Source organism: Oryx dammah, unplaced genomic scaffold (genome assembly GCF_014754425.2).
Source record: "Oryx dammah isolate SB20612 unplaced genomic scaffold, SCBI_Odam_1.1 HiC_scaffold_27, whole genome shotgun sequence".
NCBI lineage: Eukaryota > Metazoa > Chordata > Mammalia > Artiodactyla > Bovidae > Oryx > Oryx dammah.
This window is the reverse complement of record NW_024070211.1, coordinates 40,823,979-40,845,000: the sequence shown is the minus strand read 5'-3', so window position 1 is coordinate 40,845,000 and position 21,022 is coordinate 40,823,979. Positions and strand designations below refer to the sequence as shown.

At 39.8% G+C, this 21,022-nt stretch overlaps 1 protein-coding gene across 1 annotated transcript in view; it reads right to left on the bottom strand.

The window, feature by feature from the left end:
• Nucleotides 1-230: 230 nt before the first annotated feature.
• Nucleotides 231-21,022, bottom strand: part of DYTN (dystrotelin) — a 58,911-nt gene continuing 38,119 nt past the window's right edge. The window contains 4 exon segments of the mRNA XM_040227919.1: nt 231-334; nt 13,820-14,034; nt 14,036-14,328; nt 16,491-16,650. Of these exon segments, the coding sequence (XP_040083853.1) occupies nt 231-334; nt 13,820-14,034; nt 14,036-14,328; nt 16,491-16,650 (772 nt within the window).

Genomic DNA, 21,022 nt, shown 5'->3' with positions numbered 1-21,022 from the left:
CAACTAGATTTTAATTGCCTCTTCTTTCCATTTCCCTCTACCCCTCCTCACTCCCAAGGCTTTACTCAGAAGAACTAAGACACAAGAGTAGAGAGATTAAAAAAATAAAATTTTCATCATGCTTCATACCAGACTATCAAGAAAGAGGTAGAAGGTTTAGTGCGGTCAGTACAGATTTTGAAAACACGTTTTGTGATCACCTTAAGGGGCCTTAGAATCTGGGTTCCTTTTCACTTCAGGTTGGTCAAGTTAATCTGATCAATAAGGACAGAGAAGGCCCTGCACACTCGCTCAGTTCCACAATATAGGTCCAGGTTTACTGAATATTGCAGGTCTGACATCAACAAACAGGAAAGTCCTTCAGAGAAAGCACCTGTAGGTCCTTAAACTGATCTTAATAAAGTTCTAGCACAGAGAAGAACTAAAATCCATCCCTCTTCAGTTCCTGGTGGCAATGCCCTTTCTCTAAGCTAGCCTGCAAATGAGATGGGTATCATTTACCATGATCAGTTACCAATCGAGACAAGTTGTGGTTCTTAAAGAGAATTTTCCCATAGATTCAAGCAAAATTCTGAGTAGCCAGAAAGCCCACTCTTGAGCAGCAGTTTTCAAACTCTGGTGTATGTTGAAATCACTTCTGTTTGTTGTGTTGGTTGCTCAGCCATTTCTGACTCTTTATGATCACATGGACTGTAGCCTGCCAGTCTCCCCATCCGTGGAATTCTCCAAACAAGAATACTGGAGTTGGTTGCCATTTCCTTCTCCAGGGGATCTTTCTGACCCAGGGATTGAAGCTGGGTCTCCTGCACTGCAGGCAGATTCTTTACCAACTGAGCCACCAAAGAAAACCTAAAATCACCTGGAGAGTAATTAAAACAGATTGCTAGGTCGCAGGTTCAGAGTTCAGATTCAGTATATACGATGGTTAATTTTATCTGTCAATTTGAATAGACTGTGGTGCTTGGATATTTAGTAAAATATTTTTCTGGGTGTATCTGTGCAGGTGTTTCTGGATGAGGTTAACTTTTAAATGAGTAGACTGAGCAGAGCAGAGTGCCCTCCCTAATTAGGTGGATAGACCTCATCCAATCAATTGAAGGCTTGAATAGAAAAGGTCTGAGTAAGAGAATTCCTTCTGCCTGATTGTTTTCCAGCAGAGACATAAATTTTCTCTTGCCTTTGGACTCAAAAGGAGACATCAGTTCTGGAGAACTCAGACTGCTATAGTATATCAGGGATGGGACCCAAGAAATTGTGTTCCTGATAGGTTCCTGGGTGATACTGATGCTGGCCTAGGGACGATGCTTTGAGACCTCTGCTCTAGAGTTACTGATCAATGGTTTGAGTGGTCCCCTATGATCTATTGTAATAGGAATCATGCTCTAGAAAGGTCTTCAGTTTGGCAATTATCAACCAAAAAAATGGATATGCATAACTTTTAAGCTAAAAGTTCCACTTCTAGGAATTGATCCTACAAACATATTTGCATATGAGTACAAATATATATGCCATAAGGATACTCACCAAAACATTCTTATGCTAATAAAAAATTGAGAGCAACTTAATTACACACCAATAAGTAAATTATTATATATTTATACCCTTGGATATTATGTAGCACTTTAAAAATGACATAGCTCAATGTCTAAGGTATATTGGCAAGTGAAAAGAGCAAAAACAAGTACAATCTAATTTATGTTAAGAAAGTAGAGACACATAAATGCAAAGAAAAAAAGTCTGAAGAAAAATTCACTAACCTGCCAACAGTGTTTACTTCTGAGAAACAGGTGTCAGGTCATGATGGTGAATTCATTTTTAACAAGTATGTGCACTTGGTCATTTTAATTTTACGATGAGCATGGTGTATAATATTGTCTGTATAATTAATAAAAATAAGATCGCAGGAAACAAAAACTTGGAAAGGCTTATTTTGTTAGTTATACACTTCAGTTACATGATTTATTTTGGCTCCATCTGTGCTGTTTTCTGTTGAACGTAAGAGGAGAGGGTTCATACCTTTTGTTTTTTACTGTTTATTCTCTAACACTGCTCCAGAACTACAAGAACCTTGAATAAATAATATTCTATTGCTCAAATAAAATCTTGTCCAGAGGCAAACTTATTTTAGAATATTTTGTTTCTCAACCCATAGTTATAAAAACTTTAAATACAGTAATAAAGAATAGAGAAACAACACTCCATTTCATACATTTTTTAAAAAGTTTAGTTTTTTTTTTTTTTTAAGTTCCAATCCCTTGAAATGTTAAAATAGCCGAAGATATGCACCTAGAGCTGACTGTGGCTCAGATCATCAGCTCCTTATTGCAAAATTCAGGCTTAAAGTGAAGAAAGTACAGAAAATCACTAGGCCAGTTGAGTATGACCTAAACTAAATCCTTTATGTTTATACAGTGGAAGTGACAAATAGATTCAAGGGATTAGATCTGGTACACAGAGTGCATGAGGAATTATGGACAGAAGTTTATAACATCGTACAGGAAGCAGTGACCAAAACCATCCAAACGGAAAAGAAATGCAAGAAGGCAAAGTGGTTGTCTAAGGAGGCTTTACACATAGCTAAGGAAAGAGAAGCAAAAGCAAGGGAGAAAGGAAAAGATATATCAATTGAATGCAGAGTTCCAGGGAATAACAAGCAGGGATAAAAGGCCTTATTAAACGAACAGTACAAAGAAGTAGAGGAAAAAAGTGTTATGGGAAAGACTCGAGACTGCTTCAAGGAAATTGGAGATATCAAGGGAATATTCTGTGAAAAGATGAGCACAATAAAGGACAGAAACGGTAAGGACCTAACAGAAGCAGAAGATATTAAGGAGAGGTGGCAAGAATACATAGAAAAACTGTATGAAAAAAGCTTTAATGATTTGGATATCCGTGATGGTGTGACCATTCACCTAGAGCCAGACATCCTGGAATGTGAAGTCAAGTGGGCCTTAGGAAGAAGCATCACTATGAACAAAGCTAGTGGAGGTGATGGAATTCCAGCTGAGCTATTTCAAATCCTAAAAGATGATGCTGTGAAAGTGCTGCCCTCAATACACCAGCAAATTTGAAAAAACGCAGCAGTGGCCACAGGACTGGAAAAGGTTCATTCCAACCCCAAAGAAGGTCAGTGCCAAAGAATGTTCAAACTACTGCCCAGCTGTGCTCATTTCACATGCTAGCAAGGTAATGCTCGAAATCCTTCAAGCTAGGCTTCAACAGTAGGTGAACTGAGAACTTCCAGATGTACAAGCTGGACTTAGAAAAGGCCAAGGAACCAGAGATTAAATCACCAATATGTGTTGGGTCATAGAAAAAGCAAAGGAATTCCAGAGAAATATCTACTTCTGCTTCATTGACTATGTTAAAGCCTTCAACTGTGTGGATTACAACAAACTATGGAAAATTCAAGAGATGGGAATATCAGACCACCTTACCTGCCTCTTGAGAAACCTGTGTGCAGGTTAAGAAGCAACATTTAGAGCCGGTCATGGAACAATGGACTGGTTCCAAATTGGGAAAGGAGCACATTAAGGCTGTTCAGGTACGATCAAAAGGAGAGGCCACGTGTCCTACCACCTCCTAAAATCCTTCTTGTTGGAATCCGTCTTGACTGAGTAATGCATGTACCACCAGGAAGGACCCTGAGTCAGAATGATTGGCTAGAGACAACCCAGAAACTAATCCCATCACCATAAAACCCAAGACTGTGAGCCATATGGCAGAACAGTTCTCCTGGGTTCCTTTACCCTCCTGCTCTCTGCCCGGGCACCTTTTTCCAATAAAGTCTCTTGCTTTCTCAGCATGTGTGTCTCCTCAGACAATTCAGTTCCATGTGTTATACAAGAGCCCACTTTTGGGCCCTGGAAGGGGTCCCCCTTCCTATAACAGGAACACGTGTGAAATCAGCGTGCATGGGTGCATGCTAAGTTGTTTCAGTCGGGTCCAACTCTTTGTGACCCTATGGACTGGAGCCTGCCAGGCTCGTCTGTCCATGGAACTCTCCAGGCAATTCACCATGGGATAGGTTGCCATGCCCTCCTGCAAGTGATCTACCTGACCCAGAGATCGAACCTGTATCTCTTACATCTCCTGCATTGGCAGGTGGATTCTTTACCACTAGGGTCACGCAACAGTCCAGAGGAAATTGCAATGGGAAAATAATTCACTTGAATGTAACTAACAATCTATCCGGGCTGTGAATGAATTAAGGATGTGAGAGAAGGCTATCAAAATAATGGGTACAGAGGTTTAAACATATTAGATTATCTAGTCTGTATTACTATTCTGGCAATGGAAATACTGAGCCCATGCTTTCCTTACTAGAATAATTAATTGGCAAACCAATATATATTGAATATTTACTCTGGACTAAGACCTCTCTCTTGAGCTCCAGATTGTACATGATGATTGCCTCTGATATTTCCATTTGGTTGTTTCCAAGCAGTTCACATTTAATGTGTTCAAAACAGAACTCCTGACGTGTTGACCTCTGTCTCAGCTTTCCCAGCTTTCCTCATTGCGATAAGTATATAACCTTCCACCCAGGCTAAGCCACTGTCAATTGCCTAGACTACAATAGGCTCTCATCCAGTCTGTTTACAAACACTCTTGCCCTTCTTCAAGTCATTTCCCACATAATGTCAGTTTTGTAAAAACATAAATCTACCCGTTTCTAAATGAATGCCCAGTATCCAACACAGCTCTTAACTTAGCACATAAAGTTCAATTAGTATTTGTTGAATAAATGAATGATGAACCAACCAGATGCATTTTTTTCTACCTTCATGGAGCTTAATGCTAGAATTCTGTGTACCATTTCCTATAAAGGATTTTCATATATATGCATATATGTGTGTACATGTATATATAACAAAGAGAGAAAGACTCACCAAGACTTCAGTACGTACTCTTAGGATTCCTAGGCAGTATATCTACGCATACCTTCATGGCTACTTTTGAGAAGTCTATTTTCTAAATACTTGAGATAAAGATCCAGTGTTGCTTAAGCACTGCTCTTTATTTTTCTACAATCTGCTGAAGTTCAAGCTTCATTTTCTGATTATTTAAAATAATGGCTTAGATGACAGTTCCAGGTGGGGAAGAAAGGAAACGGAATAATTCTCCCATGTCCCCCTTAACCTTGCCTCCTAACCCCATCATCACTCCCTTGCCTTGCCTTCTCATCCTTGAAACATGCTGTGGTAAACAGAAGGCAAGGAGAGATGGAAGAGAAGTGGCGGAAAGAATTTCAGAAATTTACATAGGAAATTTCACTCATAAATGAAAAGAAAATAATTTAACGAGAAAGTAAGACTAGAGTATGCTGCCCTTTTTTGGTCACCATAAAAATAAATAGTGTTAGATGGCTCTTTCAAATCCAATTTCTTTACTGCAAGTTTGAACAAACCATTTCCCACGGATTTTCAATCCAACATTTGGAATTTAAAGAGGTTTGGGGAGACCCTTCTATACACTTCTTCTTTTCCAGTAAGTTCTCAGAGTCTCCTGAAATTCTGCTATCCTAGATCTTGATACTAAATGACTGTATTCAGTTATGTCAACAACTATGCCCAAACTGACCATGAAGCTTGCCATTTTTGTTGCATCTCCTGCACTGGCAGGGGTATTCTTTACACTGGCACCATCCAGGAAGCCTGAGTCATATAGTCATATAAAGTTCATCTTAATTTCCAAAATATGTTGATTTCTTAGCAAAGCTCCAACTCAGAAGGCTAGTCAGCTACTAGGATAATCACAACACTGAGTGAATATATTGATAGTCTGAGTAAATCAATATGTTACAAACTATAGATCTTTCCGGTTTTTCTAACAATTCTCAAATAAAAAAATAAAAAATTAAAGCAGTAAAATGATTAGAAACTTCCTGCTATTATCTGATGCATCTGTAACAGAGATAGAAATAAAATAAAAATGACCAATACCTTAATTCAGTTTGTTTGCCTTTCATCTTCATAAGTGTGGTTATCACATTGTGTCTCTGATTACATTTGGTGTGATTTTGGTAGGCATGCATAGATTATGTACAAATTACAGGGGTATTTTTATAATCCATATCAACAATGGCTAAGTTGAGTTTACAAACAGGATTATATTCAATATATCACTGAATGAGGATACAAACTTAATAAGAAACTTTTGAGTAAAGAATGGCAGTGTTAAACAAATTTAAAAAGTAGCCATGAAGGTATACATAGGTCCCATGCTTAAAAACCTCAAAAAAATTAAATTGATGTAAAAGAAATAAAACAATAAATTTAAACCTTAGAGTTAGTACTTGCTGAATTATCACAAAGTATACAATGCAATATAACAACAAAAAGGGAAAGATGTACTTTCCTGTTAATATCATAAGCATGTTTTTATAATAATGCATGCTTCCTGCAGAAGCATCTCAATGGTGCTACTGTAAATGGAAACAGGTAAATTTTTTGAGATATATATTTTTTATATTATCTACAAGACTGGATAATGCTAATTGTATCTTTTTACATTATTGCATAATCTGAATTTAAAAATAAACTTTGCCTTTTCATGCTTTCCCTTTTAATAATCTAATGATGGGTGTATATATAGATATATCAATATATATGCTGCTGTTTAATCGATAAGTCATGTCTGACTCTTTGAGACCCCATGGACTGTAGCCTGCCAGGCTCCACTGTCTATGGGATTTCCCAGGCAAGAATACTGAAGTGGGTTGCCATTTCCTTCTCCAGGGGATCTTTCCCACATCCGCCTTGAGTCTCCTGCATTGCAGGCTGATTCTTTACTGCTGAACCACCAGGGAAGCCTCCATTCATATGTATGGGCTTAGCCACTCAGACATTTCCGACTCTTTGCGACACCATACACTGTAGCCTGCCAGGCTCCCTTGCCCATGGGGATTCTCCAGACAAGAATACTGAAGTGTGTTGCCACGCCCTCCTCCAGGGGGTCTTCTCAGCCCCGGGATCAAACCCAGGTCTCACGAATTGCGGGTGGGTTCTTTACCATCTGAACCATAAGGGAAACCCAAGAATACTGAAGTGGGCAGCCTATCCCTTCTCCAGGGGAACTTACTGACCCAGGAATCAAACTGGGATCTCTTACATTGCAGGCAGATTCTTTACCAGCTGAACTATCAGGGAAGCTCCATTTATATGTATAGACCTTGGTAAAGCTACTTAAAATACGCATGGAACTTTTAGATATCAAACTGATCAGTCAGCTCAGTTCAGTTGCTCAGCCATGTTCAAATCTTTGCGACCCTATGGACTGCAGCACACCAGGCTTCCCTGTCCATCACCAACTCCTGGAGTTTACTCAAACTCATGTCCATCGAGTCAGTGCTGCCATCCAACCATCTCATCCTCTGTCGGCCCCTTCTCTTCCAGCCTCCAATATTTCCCAGCATCAGTGTCTTTTCAAGTGAGTCAGTTCTTCTCATCATGTGGCCAAAGTATTGGAGTTTCAGCAGTTCTTCCAATGAACATTCAGGACTGATTTCCTTCAGCATGGACTGGTTGGATCTCCTTGCAGTCCAAGGGACTCTCCAGAGTCTTCTCCAATATCACAGCTCAAGGGCAGCAATTCTTCAGTACTCAGTTTTCATTACAGTCCAAATCTCACATCCATACATGACTACTGGAAAAATCATAGCTTTGACTAGATAGACCTTTGTTGGCAAAGTAATGTCTCTGCTTTTTAATATGCTGTCTAGGTTGGTCATAACTTTTCTTCCAAGGAGCAAGCATCTTCTAATTTCATGGCTGCAATCAATATCTGCAGTGATTTTGGAGCCCAAGAAAATGAAGTCTCTCACTGTTTCCATTGCTTTCCCATCTATTTGCCATGAAGGGATGAGACCAGATGCCATGATCTTAGTGTTCTGAATGTTGAGTTTTAAGCCAACTTTTTGACTCTCCTCTTTCACTTTCATCAAGAGGCTCTTGAGTTCGCCTTCAATTTCTGCCATTATGGCAGTGTCATCTGCATATCTGATGTTATTGATATTTCTTCCGGCAATCTTGATTCCAGCTTGTGCTTCATCCAGCCCAGCATTTCTCATGATGTACTCTGCATATAAGTTAAATCAGCATGGTGACAATATACAGCCTTGACGGACTCCTTTCCCAATTTGGAACCAGTCTGTTGTTCCATGTCCAGTTCTAACTGTTGCTTCTTAACCTGCATACAGATTTTTCAGGAGGCAGGTCAGGTGGTCTGGTATTCCCACCTCTTGAAGAATTTCCCACAGTTTGTTGTGATCCACACAGTCAAAGGTTTTGGCATATCAATAAAGCAGAAATAGATGTTTTTCTGGAACTCTCTTGCTTTTTCTATGATCCAACAAATGCTGGCAATTTGATCTCTGGTTCCTCTGCCTTTTCTAAATCCATCTTGAACATCTGGAAGTTCACGGTTCACCTACTGTTGAAGCCTAGCTTGTAGAATTTTGAACATTACTTTGCTAGCTGTGAGATGAGTGCAGTTGTGTGGTAGTTTGAACATTCTTTGGCATTGCCTTTTTTTGAAATTGGAATGAAAATTGACCTTTTCCAGTCCCATGGCCACTGCTGAGTTATCCAAGTTTGCTGGCATATTGAGTGCAGCACTTTCATAGCATCACCTTTTAGGATTTGAAATAGCTCAACGTAATTCCACTACATCCACTAGCTTTGTTTATAGTGATGTTTCCTAAGACCTACCCGACTTCAGACTCCAGGATGTCTGGCTCTAGATGAGTGATCACACCATCATGGTTATCTGGGTCATAAAGATCTTTTCTGTATAGTTCTGTGTATTCTCGCCACTTCTTAATATCTTCTGCTTTTGTTAGGTCTATACCACTTCTGTCCTTTATTGTGCCCATCTTTGCATGAAATGTTTCCTTGGTATCTCTAATTTTCTTGAAGAGATCTCTAGTCTTTCCCATTCTATTGTTTTCCTCTGTTTCTTTGCACTGATCGCTGAGGAAGACTTTCTTATCGCTCTGTGCTATTCTTTGCAACTCTGTATTCAAATGGATATATCTTTCTTTTTCTACTTTGCCTTTAGCATCTCTTCTTTTCTCAGCTATTTGTGAGGGCTCCTCAGACATTTTGCCATGTTACATTTCTTTTTTGGGGGGGATAGTCTTCATCACTGCCTCTTGTATAATGTCACGAACCTCCATCCATAGTTCTTCAGGCACTCTGTATATCAGATCTTGAATCTATTTGTCACTTCCACTGTATAATCATAAGGGATTTGATTTAGGTCATCCCTGAGTGGTCTAGTGGTTTTCCCTACTTTCTTCAATTTAAGTCTGAATTTGGCAATAAGGAGTTCATGATCTGAGCCACAGTCAGCTCCTGGTTTGTTTTTGCTAACTGTATAGAGCTTCTCCCTTTTTGGCTGCAAAGAATATAATCAATCTGATTTCAGTATTGACTATCTGGTAATGTCCATGTGTAGAGTCTTCTCTTGTGTTGTTGGAAGATGATGTTTGTTATGACCAGTGCATTCTCTTGGCAAAACTCTGTTAGCCTTTGACCTGCTTCGTTTTGTACTCCAAGGCCAAATTTGCCTGTTACTCCCAGTATCTCTTGACTTCCTACTTTTGCATTCCAGTCCCCTATAATGAAAAGACATCTTTTTGGGGTGTTAGTTCTAGAAGGTCTTGTAGGTCTTCATAGAATTGTTCAACTTCAGTTTCTTCAGCATTACTGGTTGGGGCACAGACTTGGATTACTGTGATCTTGAATGGTTTGCTTGAAAATGAACAGAGATCATTCCGTCGTTTTTGAAATTGCATCCAAGTACTGCATTTTGGACTCTTTTGTTGACTATGAGGGCTACTCCATTTCTTCTGAGATTCTTGCCCTCAGTAGTAGATATAATGGTCATCTGAGTTAAATTCACTCCTTCCAGTCCATTTTAGTTAGTTGATTCAAAAATGTCGATGTTCACTCTTGCCATCTCCTGTTTGACCACTTCCAATTAGCCTTGATTCATGGACCTAACATTCAGGGTTCCTATGCAATACTGCTCTTCACAGCATCAGACTTTACTTCCATCACCAGTCACATCCAGAACTGGGTGTTGTTTTTGCTTTGGCTCTGTCTCTTCATTCTTTCTGGAGTTATTTCTCCACTGATCTCCAGTAGCATATTGGGCACCTACCAACCTGGGGAGTTCATCTTTCAGTGTCCTATCTTTTCACCTTTTCATGCTGTTCATGGGGTTCTCAAGGTAAGAAAACTTAAGTGATTTGCCATTCCCTTCCCCAGTGGACCACGTTTTGCCAGAACTCTCCACCATGACCCGTCCGTCTTGGGTGGCCCTACATGGCAGGGCTCATAATTTCATTGAGTTAGACAAGGCTGTGGTCCATGTGAGTAGTTTGGTTAGTTTTCTGTGGTGGTTTTCTTTCTGTCTGCCCTCTGATGGATAAGGATAAGAGGCTTATGGAAGCTTCCTGATGAACGAGACTGACTGAGGGGCAAGCTGGGTCTTATTCTAATGGGCCATGCTTGGTAAATCTTTTTTTTTTTTTTTTTTTTTTCCGATGCAAAAGCAAGAGAGTTTTTATTACCAAGCTCGAGCTGGGGCTCCCACTGATACTGACGCAGCAGCTATAGGGAGGAGCCCTGAGCTCTGGGTTACATTGCTTATATAGGGTATTCTCGCGCGAAAAAGACCTCACCCCACCACCTGCGAACCAATCAGAACCCTTGGCCAGCCCGGGAAATGAGAACCAATCAGAACTCAGCACCTAACCCTTCACCAGAAGGTGACCAATCAGACCGGGAGACTCCCGTTTTCAAATTTTTCGGTAAATCTTTAATCTAATTTTCCGTTGATGGACGGGCTGGGTTCCCTCCCTGTTGTTTGACCTGAGGCCAAACTATGGTGGAGGTAATGAAGATAATGCCGACCTCCTTCAAAAGGTCCCATGCAGGCGCTGCTGCACTCAGTGCCCCCAGCCCTGCAGCCGGCCACCGTTGACCTCACCTCTGCTGGAGACTCCGGGACACTCAAGGGCAAGTCTGGGTCAGTCTCTTGTGGGGTCACTGCTCCTTTCTCCTGGGTCCTGGTGCACACAAGTTTCTGTTTCTCCCTCCAAGAGTCTGTTTCCTGTGTAAGTTCTGGAGGCTCTGTGGTGGGGTTACTGGTGACCTCCTCCAAGAGGGCTTCTGCCTTACCCAGGTCTGCTGCACCCTGAACCCCTGCCCCTGCGGCAGGCCACTGCTGACCCGTGCCTCCTCAGCAGACACTCAGACACAGTTCTGGCTCAGTCTCTGTGGGGTCTCTGAATCCTGGTGGGCACCAGGTTTGTTTGAGCCCTCTGAGCATCTCTGGCGGGTAAGGGGTTTGATTCTAAATGTGATTTTGCCCCTCCAACCATCTTTCTGGGGCTTCTCCTTTGCCCTTGGACGTGGGGTATCTTTTTTGGCAAGATCCAACATTCTCTAGTCAATGGTTGTTCAGCTGCGAGTTGTAGTTTTGGAGTTCCCGCAGAAGATGAGCGCATGTCCTTCTACTCCACCATCTTACGCCAGTATACAGAGTCAGGATATTGTCTCCCAGATACATGTAGCAGATGTAGTCTGTTAAGAATCTGAGATGAACCACATTTGTGAGGGCTAACCCAATATTTTTAATATTTTAAAAATCAATAGCTTTCATAAATTCAATTGGAGAAACAAAAACAAAAAATAAAAATGGGATGAATATGTGAAATCCTAGAATAGTTTCTAAAATAAAAACCATGTTTTTATGTGAAATTTTCCTAAAAAGGTCTAGTGGATATTGACTTTATTTTAGAATGCTCATCATGACCCCAGTGATGTTTAGATGGAAATAAGTGGGTGGAATCTTGTGTTGGCCTATGAATCAGGCACAATGAGTTCTCATCTCTTCTTTGTCTCAGGCAGTCTGAGCATACTTCTGGCATTTTTGTGATTTTACTTTCTCTAATACACGATTATAATTCCAGCTCTCTTCACAGTAGATTTTTAGAATTACCCAGTAATTACTTCATTGACTTGGCTCTACCAAGTTCAGTGTATAACTGACATTATCATGTTCCCATCTTACAGCTCACCAGCTGCTCTCGTGTTTCCCTTCCTAAATTCTTATACTGAAGTCCCGCTTCCACTATCTCCAAGTGTGACTATATTTCTGCTGCTGCTGCTGCTGCTGCTAAGTCATGTGAGTCGTGTCCGACTCTGTGCGACCCCATAGACGGCAGCCCAACAGGCTCCTCTGTCCCTGGGATTCTCCAGGCAAGAACACTGGAGTGAGTTGCCATTTCCTTCTCCAATGCATGAAAGTGAAAAGTGAAAGTGAAGTTGCTCAGTCGTGTCCAACTCTTAGCGATCCCATGGACTGCAGCCTACCAGGCTCCTCCGTCCATGGGATTCTCCAGGCAAGAGTACTGGAGTGGGGTGCCATTGCCTTCTCCAGACTATATTTCTAGAGTCTTTAAAGAGTTAATTAAATTAAATGAACTTTGTGTGGCTGGATCCTAACCCAATATGAGCAGTGGACTTATACAAAAGAAGAAATTTGGATAGAGACATTTTGTTGTTTTGTCACTAAGCTGTGTTTGACTCTTTTTGGGATCCCATGGACTGGGACTATAGCTCACCAGGCTCCTCTGTTCATGGAATTTTCCAGGCAAGAACACTGGAGCAGGTTGTCATTCCCTTCTCCAAGGATATTCCTGACTCAGAGATCAAACCCATTTCTCCTGCATTGGCAGCAGTTTCCTTACTACTGAGTCACCTGGGAAGCCCATTATAGAGAATGCATGGAGGAAAATGGTGTGAAAACACAAGGGGAAGACAGTCATTGACAAGCCCAGGAGAGAGGCCTTAGAAGGCAACAATGCTGCTTATACCTTGATCTCCAGCTTCTAGCATCCAGAAGTGTGAGGAGAAAATTTAATTGTTTAATCCACCTGATCTGTGATTCTTCATTATGGCTGTTCTAGTAAACTAATATATCAACTCAGAAGTATTTGGGGAAGGTTTTCTCTGATGCAAAAAATATGAGAATATTAACCTTTGTTTTATCGCTGGTCTCTAGATGACTCATTCCAACATAAAAGATCTTAAAAAGAAAGGGATGTAAATACAGATATAGGTATATTAAGATGACAAAGTCTTCTATAAATAAGACAATGTCACTGCAAAACAGAAGAAATAGCTATAATAAAGAAGTATTAATAAAAAGAACCCTCAGATTTAGCAACAAGCACAGCTTATAAGGGTGATGATGACAGTGTTACTTGTAGAAACATTCATCACTTATCCTCCAGAGAAAGACTATCATTCTTACTCTCATTTTAAAAGGGTCACATCAGGCTGCCCAGTTATATATGTTTTAGTACTACTGATCATGACAATTGCCACAGCAAAATAATAGCCATTTATTGAATTCTTGGCATGTGCCAGGAGCTACGATAAAATCTCGTACGGCTTATCACCTCTAAGGCTCACAATAACACTCTCAATTAGGCAATACTAGAAATCAAGTCCGAAGACGTTGTGCATGTGTTCTCAGTCGCTCAGTCACGTCCACCTGTTTGCAACCCCATGGACTGGAGCCCGTCAGGCTTCTCCACCCATGGAATTCTCCAGGCAAGCATACAGGAGTGGCTTGCCATTTCTTACTCCATCAAAGAGGCTATTAATGTCCAAAAGACTCACAATTCGGTTACTCACTAGATGAATTGCAGCTGTTGGGCTAATATTATGGACTCAAGTGTTTTAAAAGGCAGCCTGACGCCCCTGGTCGTCACTATCTCTAGTGATTGTGAGCATCTTACCAGGAGGCGCTTCTAGAGTGAAGGCATCCGTGAGTTTTGACAACAGTTCTTGCAGTTCTCCCTCTAGCTCATCCTTCCCCTCCTGGATGTTCATTGCCCCTTTCCTTTCCACTGGTGCCAGAGCAAGACTGGTCATTTCAACAAGAGGAATTTGGGGGATGTCCTGCAGCCGTCCTTCCTGGGAACTGGGCGGGGCTAGAGGTCTCCTTTGAGGTCTTCTGTGCTCGGCTTTGTGCCCTGGGGCTTTGCAATGGCCTCAGCTTTGAGGTGGCCTCTGGTAATTCTGAGTTTGGTAGGGCGTGTTTTACAGGTGGTGGACCTTGGTTGCTTCCATTAATCACAGTGGACCTAGGAAGTGTTTTCTGTTGTGAACTATCCTCAGTGGAACCCTTGATCTGGGAAGAATCTCCTCCCCTTTTCTGAAATCTTTCTTCACCCTTTCCATGGTCAACCTTGGCAATCACATTTTGCCAGGAAAAAGATGAAGGATGGAGGGGCTGCAACATTGCCTGGGTAAAGAAAATTTTATTTATGAAGAAATTAACATTTTTCTTACTTTTTCATTATGTGTTAAATTTCAATATTTCAATAGGAAATTTTAATGCAATATTTTCTTTTTTTGTCTCTACATTATTAGCAATTTTATTTTATGCTACTAATTCAATGTCACCCTAAAACTGTCTACAAAAGTTAGAACAGTTTAGATTCTAAAAAGATCACAGGGAATAATCATAAGGAATTTTGGAAAACTTTAGGTTCTGAAAGTTCAAGTTCTAAAATATCAAAGGAATATCTGAAAATGTCATGATGTATTAGATTGATAGATAAAAATATTACAATAAAAAGTTCATAATGATCTACTTAGATAGGTTTCAAAATAAGCCATAGGTATAAAATCTAGGGAATGTGCAGCCTATAAAGCACAGGTCTCTAAGTGTGGTCCACAGACTCCTGGAGATCCCTGAGACTCTTTCTATAGCACAGGGAACTATATTCAATATCTTGTAATAACCTTTATGGAAAAGAATCTGAAAAGGAATATATGTATTTATGTATAACTGAATCACTTTGCTATATACTTGAAATGAACACATTGTATATCAACTATAGTCCAATAAAAAAGAAAAAAATAATATCCTTGAAGGTGTAGCAAAAATTCTTGTTTTTCTCAGTAACATGTCTCCTTAATATTGTATGTGATGAAATGTGATGTATGCATAAAGCATTTCTGATATTTACTGAAATATAACAATTTTCTCTTATGCAAAAGAATTAGGCTTTGGTATTTGGCAAACATCTTTTTCAAAAATGAATTACTTATTACAGTAAGGAAAACAATGCTCTCTGAGGACAGTTTTAATAGCTGAGCTTTTAAGCAAACATTAGAATTTTGGAAAACTTTCATCCACTAACATGAGCTTGTCTCCATTCCAATCCCTAAAGATTTTTCTGACAAGATTCATGGTAATATTAATGAATACGATTTTTAAACTCTTACATAATGAAATGGATGATCATTAGGAAGTTCAGCATAGCTTGGTAAATTTCCAGCTGACCAATGTATGATGGTACAAAGTCATGCCTAGATAGAAGATTCATTCAAAAAGGACAACAGAATATTGTATCTTAATGAAACAGGGTGTAAAAGACATGTGGTTTCAGATTCAATATTGCAACCATTCTCTTATGGAAACAATCATTTATTATGTTTTGATCTGGTGTCAAGGAAGATCTCCAATTATCTTAAAAGGCTACTAAAATGCTTCTTTCTTTTTCATCTGCAAATCTGTATGAGGCCAGATTTCTTCACATACTTCAGCCAAAACATCTTGCAACAGACTGAATGCTGAAGCAGGAAAAATTCAGCTGTCTTTGTGAAGCCAGACATTAAATAGATTTGTAAAAAAACATAAAACAATGCCAGTCTTCTAATTAAATACATATTTAAGAATATATGGGGTTCCCTGGTGGCTCAGATGGTAAAGAATCCACCTGCAATGAAGGAGACCTGAGTTCAATCCCTGGGTTGGGAAGATCTCCTGGAGGAGGGCATGGCTACCCACTCCACTATTCTTGCCTGGAAAATTCCATGGACAGGGGAGCCTGGTGGACTATAGTCCATGGGGTTACAAAGAGTCGGACACGACTGAGCAACTAACACACACACAAACACAAGAATATATAATTACTGTTTAAAACATTACATTATATAATAGGCTTATTATTTTCATTTTCAAATTAGTTAAACTTATTTTAAAACCATTTTACTTATCAGTCTTAATTTTGATTAGGGTAAATAGCAATAGATATAACCCACAAAAGCGCTCTAGGACCCTCAAAAAATTGTAAGAATCTAAAAGGGGTGCCTAGACTAAAGGTTTAAGAATCAATGCTATAAAGTACCTCTCTGCCCCAAGTCTACTGTTAGTAAATGGTACCCATGCTATTCTCTCCCAATGGCACCACGTTCAGAAAAGTGGAAGATATCATCTGGCTGATGAAAGGGGGAGTTGATTAGGGTATAGGGAAAAGTGGGAAAGGGAGGAGGCTGATCAGAGTGAGGCGCAAGAGCCTCAGGCTGCAGCCCACCCTCAGCCCAAGGATTCTAGGTCAGACCTCCAGATGGTCCAGATGGCTGGTCCAGATGGCTAGTGTCTCCCACATTCTATACCTGTAGATCCTGTCTCATTAGCTGCAGCTTGGTCCACAGACTGTCCCGATTGATTGTGAGTTCATGAATCTTTGTATCATATCTGCAACTTTGTTCTTCCTGGCAGGCGTATATGGCTTGCAACTTGTCTTTGTATCCGTTTAACTGCTTTTTAAGGAGCCTGCAAAAAGGACAGGTCTGAGTGACTTGGAAGGGCAAGACCAGTATAGCAAGATGCAATAGCCCTAGCGAAATGTACTCCGGGTCCTCTCTGTGGGAGAAGGAGCTGGAGAGGCCTGGACTTGACTAATAACACCTAACATTCACTGTCCTGCTTTAACCTGTTCACCCTGTACAGCTGTTTCTCATGTCTACTATACACACAATTCTCCCAAGAATTTCAGTGTTTTTAGAGGTGTTTTCAAAAACTCATCATGCTTTTACGGACTACTTTTGACAGCATACCTTCAGCAGCTCCTTAAATGTGAATATTGACTTTATTCGTCATCCTTCTGTCCATAAATACTCCGTTTAGAATGACGACATGCATGTCATGGCTAAATACCTAACATCTGACTAAGGCCACAAGGGAAGGAACAATGATGCAATTCGTGAATTCTGGGTCTGTCTTGGCTTCTCATCCTAAGTCTAGTCTAGTGGTTGATTGGTTTCAGAATGAATCAAGTAGTCAGAGTAATTCCTTCATAACATGAGGGAGGTCACGTAACTCCCCTGCTCAAAGTCCTCCAGTGTGTCCCCCTCTTTATTCAGAATAAACCAAAGTCCTTACAGAGGCAGACGAAACTTGATAAGACGGCCAGGATTTCCCTTCCCTCCTGACCTCATCTCTAATTTCTCCTGCTCACTGACTGTCCTTCAGTCACACAGAGCTCTTGGCAACTGCTTGAACTCCCCTCAGAGTTGGCTCTTTTGGGCCCCTCTGTCTGGAATCCTCCTTCCCCTAGGTTTTTGCTCATCTCATCATCTTACCATCATTCCCTCAGTGAGGCTCTCCCTCACTGCTCTACTTGAAACTGCAAACCAGAACCCCCAACCTCACCTCCATCATCTCCCATCTCCTTCCCCCATCCTTCCCATCTCCTTGTCTCCATGGATTTTTGCCACATCTAATTGCTACAGAACATGATACAATCCTAGATTTTGACTTAGTCTCGAGCCTTCAGACTTCTGGAGAGTCACTTTTATGACACACTACCTGCTTCACTTGTTACTTCACTTGTATTTTACTTATTCTATTACTTAATAATTACTTATTGTGTCTTTATTCTGGCAACTTTTTTTTTCTATTTCGCTTCATGTCATATCCTCAAACCCAGGCCTAAAACAGTTCCTGTTACAAGGTATGTTTACAACTAAAATTGGCTTTTTAAAGTACTGTCTTATTCTTTGACCAGTACTGTTCTATTTGTGGAATTTGTGGAAATTGGCTCCCTGGTAGGAAACAAAACAAACATTTTCAGTGTTAGAGCCTTTAAAGTTTTTAATTGCCACAGATATTGGAGAGGTCTTGGAATTTAGCTGGGGTTCATATCCAAAGCAGGGATCTCTCTAAAAGATGGCCCTCAAACTTCCAGATAGCCACACAGGTGGAACAAGAGTCTGACTTTAAAATTTTTGATTGTAATTAGAATTTCAAGTACATCTTTATGATGGACTTTTCAGAAAAGAGTCAGCTGAGAGATTTTATATAGCAGACAACAAAGAAACATTCTCCAAAGCTTCTCTAGACGGTATTTTCCATATGTAGAGTGTTGTGCTTGTTATGACCAGTAATGACAGCCGTTTTCTCCTGTATTGCCCATCACTGCCATCCCCTTCCTCCTTTCTGGCCCATCCACCATGTTTGAACAGCTCATAGACACACATTCTCATCTTTGACAATCCAGGTGAAAGCAGGGAAAGCCTGCATTTCTTTTCTGACTCTGTTCTTTTTTTTTAATGGAGAAATTATCATAGTTTCTGGTGAACATAATTTACCTAGTGCCCATATTTCTGGGCACATATTCACTGCTAACATGGTTCAGATTATTTGAGAAATAATTCCTTTCAAATGATCTGAAATCAGTCTTTATAAATTAGATCTTTATATGTAGTTCTGCTTTCTGAAGTTAAGGAGCTTGAATCTCCCATGTAGGAGGCCTTCAAACAGAACACAAATATTCACATGGCAAATGAATCATGTACAGAGTAGTGATAGTTACTTTCCTTGATCAGCACCTAGTAGAGAGTAACAAATAGACAGCTAGTAATTGAATGATACTCTTTCTTATAATGTAGCCTGAGACTGCATTGCTTTTTAAATAATCAGTGACACAATGTGGGCTGTTATTAAACTTACAGTTTACTGTATTATCTCAGGCCTTTCCACACTATTTACTGTGAACCTGGGCCTATAATTATAGGATTTACATTTAATCTTTTAAAATTTAGTCTTTATTAATCGCCCCATTATTCCAGACTGCAGCATCTTAGACATTTAAGACTCTATTTTGACTTATTATTTATGCCTTTTCTATCATGTCACACACATTTGTGAAGTATGCTCTCTACTATTTTATCCAAATCTTTGATGAACACAATGGTGTACACAAGAACAAAGATAAAGCCTTCACATAGATTTTACTCATTAGTTAAGTTCACACTGGTATTCTTTGTGTTGATAAATACTTTACTAGGAGACCAAAGGTGTATTTAGTGGGCATGAGGTATATAAAATGGAATCATTTAGTTTAAAACAATAGCTTGAGATACTCTTATTGTGTTTCAAAGGACAAATCATTCCTTGCATTTCTGTATCCTGTTGTCATTCTTTAAGACAGAATTCTTGGTTCAGTTATTTTAAGAATTAAATTTCAAAGTTTCCTTTTTATTTCTACATTTTGTGTTTCAAAAATGCCTTTTTATTTCTATACTATTTTAAGTTTATTTCTAATTTACTTTCTGTATCTTCCAGATGTTCAAGCTGGATTTAGAAAAGGCAGATGAACCAGAGATCAAATTGCCAACATCCGCTGGATCACTGAAAAAGCAAGAGAGTTCCAGAAAAATATCTACTTCTTCTTTATTGACTATGCCAAAACCTTTGACTGTGTGGATCACAACAAACTGTGGAAAATTCTTCAAGAGGTGGGAATACCAGACCACCTGACCTGCCTCCTGAAAAATCTGTATGCAGAAGCAACAGTAGAACTGAACATGGAACAACAGATTGGTTCCAAACTGGGAAAGGAGTATGTCAAGGCTGTATATTGCCACCTTGCTTATTTAACTTATATGCAGAGTACATCAGGAGAAATGCCAGGCTGGATGAAGCACAAGCTGGAATCAAGATTGCCGGGAGAAATATCAATAGTGTCAGATATGCAGATGATACCACCCTTAAGGCAGAAAGTGAAGAAGAACTAAAGAGCTTCTTGGGGAAAGTGAAAGAGGAGGGTGAAAAAGGTGGTTTAAAACTCAACATTCAGAAAACTAAGATCATGGCATCTGGTCTCATCACTTCATGGCAAATAGATGGGGAAGCAATGGAAACAGAGACTTTATTTTCTTGGGCTCCAAAATCACTGCAGATGGTGACTGCAGCCATAAGACCCTTGCTCCTTGGAAGAAAAGCTATAACCAACCTAGATAGCATATTAAAAAGCAGAGACATTACTTTGCCAACAAAGGTCCATCTAGTCAAAGCTATGGTTTTTCCAGTAGTCATGTATGGATGTGAGAGTTGGACTGTATAGAAAGCTGAGCACTGAAGAATTGATGCTTTTGAGCTGTGGTGTTGGAGAAGACTCTTGAGAGTCCATTGGACTGCAAGGAGATCCAACCAGCCCATCCTAAAGGAAATCAGTCCTCAGTATTCATTGGAAGGACTGATGCTGAAACTGAAGTTCCAATATTTTGGCCACCTGATGTGAAGAACTAACTCATTTGAAAAGACCCTGATGCTGAGAAAAATTGGAGGTGGGAGAAGGGGATGACAGAGGATAAGATGGCATCACTAACTTGATTGACATGAGTTTGAGCAAGCTCCAGGAGTTGGTGATGGACAGGGAGGTCTGGCATGCTGCAGTCCATGGGGTCGCAAAGAGTCAGACATAATTGAGCAACTGAACTGAACTGAACTGACATCACGAAAAAGATAAAAAAGATCAACATTGTTTTTAACATTAAATTATTTTTAAAAGTGTTGTTAAGCCTCTTTTAATGAATTATTATAGAATTTTTAAATGCTCCTTATCTATCATATTTTTATATTATGAAGCACATCTCATTAGGTATATATGGGTATATATATGATGAAGCTATATTAAATGCTCAATAAATTTATTGACAGCATTTTATTTTAATACATATTTATTAGCATATATTTATACATTAGTTTACTGAGCATCTACTAGATACCAAGTATTGTGCCTGCAAACAAAGATCTTCCCTCAGGGGTCCTTCCTATTGAGGGCCAGGAATTCTGTCTCCTAAAGGAATGACAGCAGGATACAGGGACTCCAAGAATGATCTGCCTTTGAGACATAATAAGA